The sequence below is a fragment of the Crocuta crocuta genome, unplaced genomic scaffold, assembly GCF_008692635.1.
Source record: "Crocuta crocuta isolate KB4526 unplaced genomic scaffold, BGI_CrCroc_1.0 scaffold113, whole genome shotgun sequence".
Classification (NCBI taxonomy): Eukaryota; Metazoa; Chordata; class Mammalia; order Carnivora; family Hyaenidae; genus Crocuta; species Crocuta crocuta.
Window position 1 is genome coordinate 12028569 of NW_027530368.1, and position 9826 is coordinate 12038394.

At 44.1% G+C, this 9826-nt stretch overlaps 1 protein-coding gene across 2 annotated transcripts in view; it reads left to right on the forward strand.

Moving 5' to 3' along the window:
- The first annotated feature begins 836 nt into the window (after positions 1-836).
- The window catches only part of FAM161A (FAM161 centrosomal protein A), a 24208-nt gene continuing 15218 nt past the window's right edge, over positions 837-9826 (forward strand). For both annotated transcript variants that reach the window (XM_077766449.1, XM_077766450.1), the window contains exon 1: positions 837-1072. In XM_077766449.1, coding sequence (XP_077622575.1) covers positions 914-1072 — 159 coding nt within the window. In that variant the 5' untranslated portion in view covers positions 837-913. The remainder of the gene's footprint in view (positions 1073-9826) is intronic.

Consider the following 9826-nt stretch of genomic DNA (forward strand, 5'->3'; position numbering starts at 1 on the left):
AGAACAGGGAGGTGAGGGTAGGGGCAGCCTCCTCCTGAGGTAGTGGGGACTTAAGACTACACTCCGCCTGCTATTTTAAGGCTAGGCCTCTCTTATAGCCACCTGACATAGAGGGAAGGCGCCATTTGAAATGCCCAAATACGAAGTGGGAGCTGTTGGTGGGGTGAGATGGAGATGGGGGGTGTTTGTGGTTACTGTTCGGCGTTTGCACCCTTCAACCCCACCACTATAAAGTGGATGGAACCAACTAGCAAACGCCTGGTTCGTACACATACACTATCCCTCACTGGTGGGTGGGCCAGGCTCCATCCAACTCTGGACTTTTATTGGTCAAACCAGGGAAGAAAAAAATGCGTGTGTAACCAGAAGCCTCCTTCGGATTGGCTGATTGCTGCTAGCTCTCAAGTCAATCAAAGTGAAATGTACCTCAGTCCTGGCCAGTCTCCGGCTCCCAAGGGAGCCATGTTAGAATAACAGAAACAAACCTTTCCTCTGTTACGAGATTGCCACACAATAACATCCCCTGCTTTCCTCTGCAGCCGTGTCTCCTAAAGTGTTATTTCAATGAATGAAAATGCGCCTTTTTTTTCCCTGCAAAACGAGCTGGTTCATTGGTGTAATGTGAGAAGTGCCCGTTTAGGTGAAGCGTGAAGCTGGCCAAGAGGTGCCCTGTTCTGCCCGCCAACCCTCTAAATCTTCAGATTTAGTACTCACTATCCAGGGGCACTCATCTTGGGTTTTCCGCAGCCAGAGGGGAGTTTAAATGCCTTTTGGCCCCTTGCGGCCCCTGTAGCGTCCCTAGTTACCGAGCCCCTAGTAACCGCCCGCCCCAAGAAGCCGCCTGGTTGCCGGAGGCCGCGCCAGCTTCCCCACCGCAGGCCCGCGCTGGCGCTCAGGCCTCGGCGGCGGGGTGATGGCCGCCTCTAGGCTCCAAAGTCCGGTAAATCCCAGCACCGGAGGGCAGGTCGCCCAGTACCAACGCAAAGAGCCTCAAGAAGCCCTGGGAGCGGCGGCCGTGGAGGAGGAGAAAGGCGAACAGGACGAGAAGGCAGTGCGGCCGGCGCGGGCGCGGGTAATGCGNNCCGCCTGCTGCAGGTGGGGGTTGGTCGGTGTTCCGGCAAGGTGAAGGCCACGCTGGGAAACGCGGCGCCCTGTCCGGCTCCTCCCTATCCAGTAAACCTGGCCCGCCACCTTCTTCCTGCCCCCACGGAAAATACTCTAAACCGAGGCGTTGGAAAATCTTTTCATTTTCACAGAAGAGATTGTTGTAAAAATTTCTTGGAGAGCATTCACTTTATTTCTAGAGTGTACAAAGTACAGAAGTTTACTCCTTTTGCTCCAGCATCTGTTGGGCATAGTTACTTATTTTTCTTTTCAACTTGGGGAAAACTGATGTCCCCAAGAGCGGATAACCCATAAAACTAAGGTGACTCAGCTGTGCTGTCAGGTGTGTTTATTGTCACCTTAAAGTCTTGGTTATTAGTGCATCTTAACACTACCTGAGAGGTGGTGTTTAAAACCATTTAAGAGTTCAGTGGGCAGATCATATACAGATTAAAGGTAACCATCAGAGAAGAAAATTACTGAGGTTCTAGTTTCCTAAACGACTCTTCAGAGTGAGACAGACTTTGCACTGATCAATTTTCAGTCTCACATGTGTCCTGAAAACCTGCCCATCAGGTAGAGGGCCGAGTCTGCCATTTTTTCGCTTTGCTTAAAAGACTGGAACATTGAATTTTAATTTTCTTGTCCAGATATAAACCTCCTTACCCCCAGTTAAATTTTTTTTAATGTTTTATTTATTTCTGAGAGAGAGAGAGAGCGTGAACAGGGGAGGGTCAGAGAGAGAGGGAGACACAGAATCTGAAACGGGCTCCAGACTTTGAGCTAGCTGTCAGCACAGAGCCCAACAAGGGGCTCAAACCTGCTCACCAGGAGATCATGACCTGAGCCGAAGTCAAACGCTTAACTGACTGAGCCACCCAGGAACCTCAACATTAAATTTTTTGTTTAAAAAACAACCTAGCATTTAAGGGGTGTCTGGCTGGCTCAGTAGGTGGAGCATACAACTCTTGATCTCAGGGTTATGAGTTCAGGCCCTGTGTTGGGTGAGGAGCCTCTTAGAAAAATGCCCATGACCCAGTCAAAGGAGGGACACAGAGACTTGGAGCTCAGTGAAGTGAGGCTTTAATCAACATTCTTGCAAGAGCAGGTGTCTGATGGACAGGCACACTTGGGGCAGTTAGAGCAGACAGTTTATTTCATAGCATGCAAGTTTCTCCCCCGTTTCCTCATTGACTGAATACTACAGAGGTTACAGCCTTACCAAGATGTCACCTGTGCCCAAGTAAAGCAAAAAGTCTTATTAGAACAAACGTACATTCCCTGAGGTGACACGGAGACTTTCAGTCCCTCCTCCCTTTGTTCTTTGGTGCATGCTCATTGCAAAGCCTGTGAAAATAAGCCCACAAAATGGAGAGGGGAAGAAAACCATGAAGCAAAGTGAAGATTTGGGACTCCATTGTGGGGGAGGGTTCGTACATATTTCCAATAGATTGTAAACCTACTGTTAACTAGACAGCTCAGCTTTTATTTTTGTTTCTGAAAATAAATCATCTCCCTTCTCACAAGCCTACTTAAAAATATTATAGATATATACACATATATATATAAAATTACACACACACACACGTAAAGGAGCACCTGAGTGGCTCAGTTGGTCAAGCATCTGACTCTTGATTTTAGCTCAGGTCATGATCTCAACGGTTCCCACCGGCAGCACAGAACCTGTTTGGGATTCTCATTCACTCTCACTCTCTGTCCCTCCCCTGCTCATGCTCTCTCTCTCAAAATAAAAAAAAAAAAAATGTAAAATGTATTTTAAAAAATGCACGGTGTGTGTGTATCTCTTAAGGGTGCTTGGGTGGCTTGTTGGTTAAGCCTCTGCCTGCCTTGATTTGGGCTCCAGTCATGATCTCATAGTTTTGCGAGTTTGAGCCCCGCATTGGGCTCTATGCTGACACCATGGAGCCTGCTTGGGATTCTCTCTCCCTCCCTCCCTCTACCCCTTCCTCCACTTGTGGTATCTCTGCCTCTCTCAAAATAAATAAGTAAACTTAAAAAAAAAAAAAGAACTTAGCATTTAATAGGTAGAGAAAAGGGGAGCAAAAGAGATTAAGGACCAGCTACAGTGGTAAAGGGTTATCAGCAAGGTGTGCAAGTTTCCTATTAATTGGTTTCAGTGATGAGGGAGAGGGTTAAGTGCTGCTAAGAGAAGGGATACTTCATCCCTGAAGCAGGAGGGAAGGAGAAAAAGGGCACAAAAGTGGGCAGTTTTGTAGTTAGGAAGCTGAGTGAACTTCCCTCTGGTGATTTCTGTCCTTTTAAGGAAATAGAAGAGTTATCGTGGGTAGTTGGGAGCAGAGTGTGAGAGCAATAGAAGAGCAAGGGAAAGGTGAGCAGTACTGCTGGGAGAGGATGAGAGCCACCTTCCAGAAGGAATATGTATGGAGGTGCCAGGCAAACCCAGTATCCATTAGAAATTTTATTAGTAGTATTCACAAAACATTCATTTTATTTTTTAAGTTACATTTTGATCATGGAAGTAATACATGAACACATTCTCCTTTTAAAATTTCAGATGCTCAGGGGCACCTGGTTAGCTCATTTGGTGGAGCATGCAACTCTTGATCTCGGGGTTGTGAGTTTGAGCCCCATGTTTGGTGTAGATATTACTTAAAAATAAATTTTTTCCCAGGTTTATTTATTTATTTTGAGAGAGAGAGCAGGTGTGAACAGGGGAGGGACACAGTGAGAGAAGAGAGAGAGAATCCCAAGCAGGCTCCACATCAGCAGTGGCAGCAGGGAGCCTCATGCGGGGCTTGAACTCATGAACTGCAAGATCTTGACCTGAGCTGAAACCAAGAGTTGGATGCTTAACTGACTGAACTGCCCAGGTGCCCCAAAGATAAAATCTTTAAAAAAAAATGTTTTTCAAATGCTACAAAGAAGGCATAGGCCCTTTTAACACCTCTCCCCCCAAAAAGAAAATCTAACCACCCCAACCCCCATTGGTAGCAACTGTTTTGAAGCTAATGTATAGTCTTCTAGGCTTTTTCCTGTCTCCGTTGTACATAATATTTTAATATATGGTCACATTTTATTTATACATATTGTTCTGCAGCTTGCTTTTTCTCTTACATTTATTGGGAGTTTATCCATGTTAGTATATATAGATCTACCTTATCCCTTAGAAATCTTTTCAATGCAAAATTTTTTAAATAATTCTGGAACTGCAGATGATACTAGATAGAATTACAGCACAAATAATTGTGAGTGCTAGTTACTAATGAAGCAACATGTGCTAGAAGGGGTCATCATGTAAATAGGTCAAGCCCATCTAGGGAAGATTATCCTTTAATCTGGTGGCTGCTGCATGTACAACATTCCATAGAAAGCTGAACAATTAAAGGGAAAGGATGCTATTTTAGGATGTTGGAAAATAATGTCCTTGGCCTAGGTTATTTGATTTACTAAATATTTTCTATATATTTACTAAATATTGTGTGGAGATAATTAGAGATGAAATTAGAATTAGAAATTGCTTATTAACTATTCATCTGTTTTTTTCTTAAGGTTTTTTAAATTTTTATTTTTTATTAAAAAAATTTTTAACGTTTTATTTCTGAGAGAGAGAGACAGCATGAGTAGGGGAGGGTCAGAGAGAGAGGGAGAAACAGAATCTGAAGCAGCCTCCAGGCTCTGAGTTAGCCGTCAGCACAGAGCCTGATGTGAGGCTCAAATCCACGAACCGTGTCATCATGACCTGAGCCAAAGTCGAACACTTAACCGACTGAGCCACCCAGGACCCCTTAAAAATTTTTTAATGTCTATTTACTTATTTATTTATTTTATTAAAAAAATTTTTAATGTTTTATTTATTTCTGAGAGAGAGACAGCATGAGCAGAGGGGGGTCAGAGAGAGAGGGAGACACAGAATCTGAAAGGCTCCAGGCTCTGAGCTGTCAGCGCAGAGCCTGATGCGGGGCTCGAACTCACAAACTGTGAGGTCATGACCTGAGCTGAAGTTGTACGCTTAACTGACTAAGCCATCTGTGCACCCCAACCATTCATCTGTTTTATTTTCTTTATTTTTTATTTTTTATTTTTTTTAGTGTTTATTTATTTTGGAAGGAGAGACAGAGTGTGAGTGGTGGAGGGGCAGAGAGAGGGAGACACAGAATCCAAAGCAGGCTCCAGGCTCTGAGCTGTCAGCACAGAGCCCAATGCAGGTCTCAAACCCACAAACTGAGATCATGACCTGAGCCAAAGTTGGATGTTCATCTCACTGAGCCATCCAGGTACCCCATCATTCGTCTGTTTTAGATAAAATGTTGTGAGATCAGTTTATCTGAAAAGTTAGAAATATTAAGCTGAAATGGAGTGGATACTATGCCAAAGTCAATGCCCAAGTATAATTTGTAGAGATTACTTGGTAGAGATTACTGTCCCATCTTGTCAGAAGCTAGTTAATCCTTCTGTAACTTTTTCTAACAGTTTTTCCAGGTCCAAATACATTTTATCCTTTTTGTGAAAATGATTGTTATAAGGCCTCCTTTTAAGGAACATTCTAAAAGAATGAATGAAGAACACATGGATGCTTTTGCCTAAAACCAGTTGTTTGGAATATTAATTGTAGTCTTTGGAAAATAAGCCCTTTCCTTCATACTGATTAGAATATAAAGGGCAGCCAGTATTTCTTCAAATGATTCAGTCATGTGTGAGGAAATACCTGTCTTCTCTCCGTGTAAACCGAATACATGTTTTTAGCTTATATTCATTCATCCAACAAATATTTCTTGAGTATCGACCATTAGCCAAATACTTCTCTAGGCATTGGGAACACAGCCATGAACAAAGCAGATGAATCACAAAGCAGATGAATCATTGCCTTTGTGATGCTTATTTTGGTAGGGAGGCAAGGCATATGGTACTCAAATAAGTAAATTCATGTAGAATGTCGGTTGGAGGTGAATATTTATGAGAAAAATAAAGCAGAAAAGGGAGGCTGACAATGAGGTGGGGGAAGTAGTTGTAATTTCAAATAGGATAGTCAGTGAAACCTTGTTAAGAAGATGACATTTCAGGGGTGCCTGGGTGGCTCAGTCGGTTAAGCATCTGACTTTGGCTCAGGTCATGGTCTCCTGGTTTGTGGGTTTGAGCCCCGTGTTGGGCTCTGTGCTGACAGCTAGCTCAGAGCGTGGAGCCTGTCTTTGGATTCTGTTATCGCCCTCTCTCTCTGACCCTCCGCTGCTCGTGCTGTCTCTCTGACTCTCAAAAAAAAAAAAAAAAAAAACATTAAAAATTAAAAAAAAAAAAAGTGACATTTCATTAAGACCTGAAGGAGTNAAAAAAAAACATTAAAAATTAAAAAAAAAAAAGATGACATTTCATTAAGACCTGAAGGAGTGAGCAAGTGGGCTGTGCAAATACCTGAAGGAAAAGCATCCTAGGGAGAGGGAGTAGCAAGTGCAAAAGTCCTGAGGTGATTTTGCTGATTCTGTGAGCAATGGAAAACCTGCAAACTGGAATCAGTTACTGCTACTAGAATGAACTGCTGCTTCCCAGAGGAAGAACCATTGCTAGGGAGACTCAGTAGACAGAGAACTAACAGGAAGGGATAAAGTCCCTTCTTCCTCCTCCAGCTTTTCAGTTTTCCTCTAGCCTTACATTTGGCAGAGTCTAGTGGGGCACAGCTGGCAGAGCAGAAGCATTCTTTGCGGGGTCCCATCTCCAGCATCACATAACAGGAGATAGAAGGGAGGCTTTGGAGCCAAGAAACAATAGTTTAACACCTGGCACATCTATTTCATGTATCATAAAACTGATAGTGCTCATGTCACATGGCTAAGAAGTGCAGAACCTAGGCTTGAATGAGAATTCTGACACCATGCCTGTAATCTTTCTCCCAAGGCATGATAAATTGAAGTTATTTAACTTCCATACAACTCTTTCTTATTGAAGGGTTATGAGGGGGCTGAAACCAGGTGACCAGTGAGTGGTTAGGAGCCAGTTAGATCAGAAATGGGAACCACTTCCTGCTTACCCTAACCTTCCTTTACAGGCTTTGTCCCCCAAATTGCTTTATGCATTTTACTCTCCTCTTATCCTGCACCTTGCTCCCCACCATGTCATCTACCCCTCCTGCTTTAGCTAATGTCATTTAACTTCATCTGGAGTACCCTTTTCCTTTTTCCTCCTTCACTCTCTCTGACCCTCCAGAGTCTTCCATTCTCTGACTTATCTCAAATATCACCTCCTCCTGGAAGCCTTCCTTTATTTTCCATATTCAAACCAAACTAAAGCTCCTTTCATTTGAATACCCTTACCACTTGGGCTTTGTGTCTCTCATGATCACTTTCTCCTTCCTATCAGTCCTCCTCTTCCTGCTTATTTAAATGTTGGTGTTTGCCAACATTTCCATCCTCAGGTTCTTGTCTCATTGCTCTGCTCTCCCTAGGCAACCCTATCCACATCCAAGACTATACCTGTCACTTCCTTGTGCATTGTGGTTTCCTGGTTTCCTGGACATCTGGCTGCCCTCCCCTCCCGTCAAACTCAGTGTGGCTAAGACATAGATTAGTTTCCTTCCCTGTATTAATGAATGGCAGCACCATCATCTGCCTAGACAGCACTCCACACAGAAAGCTTTTTACCTTTTTGCCCACAATCCAGGCCATTATCAAGCCTCCTTTCTTTGTCTCTGGTGCTGTTCCCTTCACTTTGCCCTTAATATCTCTAACTCAGACCTTTGCAGTAGCCCATTCACTGCTGCCAACCTAGCTTTCTTTCACTCAGTCCTAGTACATGCTACAAAGACTCCTGAGCATCACAAAGCCACTGCTCTACTCACATCCTTCAAGGCTCCTGTTGGCTATGGCCTGGCCACCTGGGCTCTTGGTTGGGGCTCTCGACTTGCCTTTTCCATCACCCCCAATTTCCCACTCCCGCTCAGACTACTTCTCTGAACACATAATGCCTGTTCTTTCCACTTGTGGCTAAAAAACCTCTCCTGTCCTTGGGAGGACTTTGGTGTGCCTTTGGGGCCTAATAGATTTGGGATCGAATACCAGCTCTGCTACTTCCTAGCTGTGTTGAGTGCAGGCAGGTCACGTAACTCCTCTGAGCCTTGGTTTTCGTGATATCATGCTACTTGCTAGTTGCATTGCCACAGGGTAACATACAATGAATGTTCTAGCACTGTGCCACAGATTTCTTGGTTTTTCACTGCTTCCTTGATCTCCGGCACACTTTGTCCTCATCCAGCCTTATGTCCCAGTCTGACTCACCTCCGTAAATTCTGCCTTTTCTTTCCCCTTGGTCAGAATTAGGCATTCTTTCTGTGAGCTCTCATGGTGTCTTGTATTGTGACATACATTCACTGCCTGTTCAGCTAGGCAGGAGTCAGGAGTTCCGTCTGTCTCATTCAGAGTCTGCTATTGATTTATGTACATGTCCTCTGCTAAGCTAGCTGGAAGCTTCTCTAAAGTAGAGGTTTCATCTGATCTGTATCTTTTAGCAGCCAGCTAATGCTGGGTGTCTCTAAATAGTTAATGACTGAGGAAATTAACAAAGTTCTCATCCCCACAGCTAAGTAAGTAATGGTGAGGAGCACATACAGAAACACCAGAAGATATCAGAAAACTCTCTTATTTGAGTTGTGGGGTATGTTTAAAGCAATTCTGTGAGTCATAAATTTGTTGGTAATAAATTTCTGCATACCAGTTCTTTCGAAGAAAACTTGTTTTCCTTCATTTGTTTTCTTTAAGTTACCCCCGGTGGTACAACACTGGCCTCTTGTACACTGGTTTTAGTCCATTAAAAAAGAAAAACACACCATACCTACAACTATTTGTGTACAGCTGAAGTTATGAATTTTACTGTGGGGAGAAGCTATTCAATTTTATCTTCTAGACTCTCATCAGATTGGACCTATAATTTTCTATGGCAAACATCCTTTTTTCACACTTTGAGTCTATTTCATGCAGTAGGTTAAATTTAAAACCATGGGCAGTAGCCTTTTATGCATACATAAGCATCATAAATAATTGCAACTGTATCTCAACTTAGAAAATATTAAAATTGTTTTATTAATGGGAAAATGGGTTTTTGCCTCTTTAGTTGTAGTTAAAGAACTTTGGAAGGTGTGTGAAAAGAGTGAGGGAGGAAGAGCAGTCAGAGCCTTCTAGGTGTGACCTGCAGACAGCATAGCTGCACTATGTACAGTCATGATACTGTACTGTTCTTGTTCTCTTGTCACTCCCATGGTCCCTGCCACCCATGGGAGCTGTTGCTCTTGTTGCCCACAGAGGTGGCTATTCTGATGGTCTCTCCTACCCCCTCTTCTACCCTTCTGTTTTCTCCTGAGGCATATAGGTGGCCTTCTCCCTGGCTCCTTGGTGAGTCAATGAGAAGTTCCCTCCATTCCCCTATCCCCATTCTCCCCTTTCTTTGACTTCTCCCTTCCCCTGTCTTTTCTCCAGCGCCACACCCTCGGGGCCAGCACTGCAGGAGCCCAGCTAGGGGAGGGTCTGGGGATGTTCGGCTGGCTTGCAGCAGGAACAACTATGGTGTTCTTCATCTCGTTTAGTTGGTTAAGTATCCGACGCTTGATTTTGGCTCAGGTCATGATCCTAGGTTCGTGGGATTGAACACCACATCGGGTTCCATGTGGAGCATGGAGCCTGCTCAGGATTCTCTCTCTCTCTCTCTCTCTCTCTCTCTCTCTCTCTCTCTCCCCGCCCCCCCCCCCCCACCCCGCCCCCGT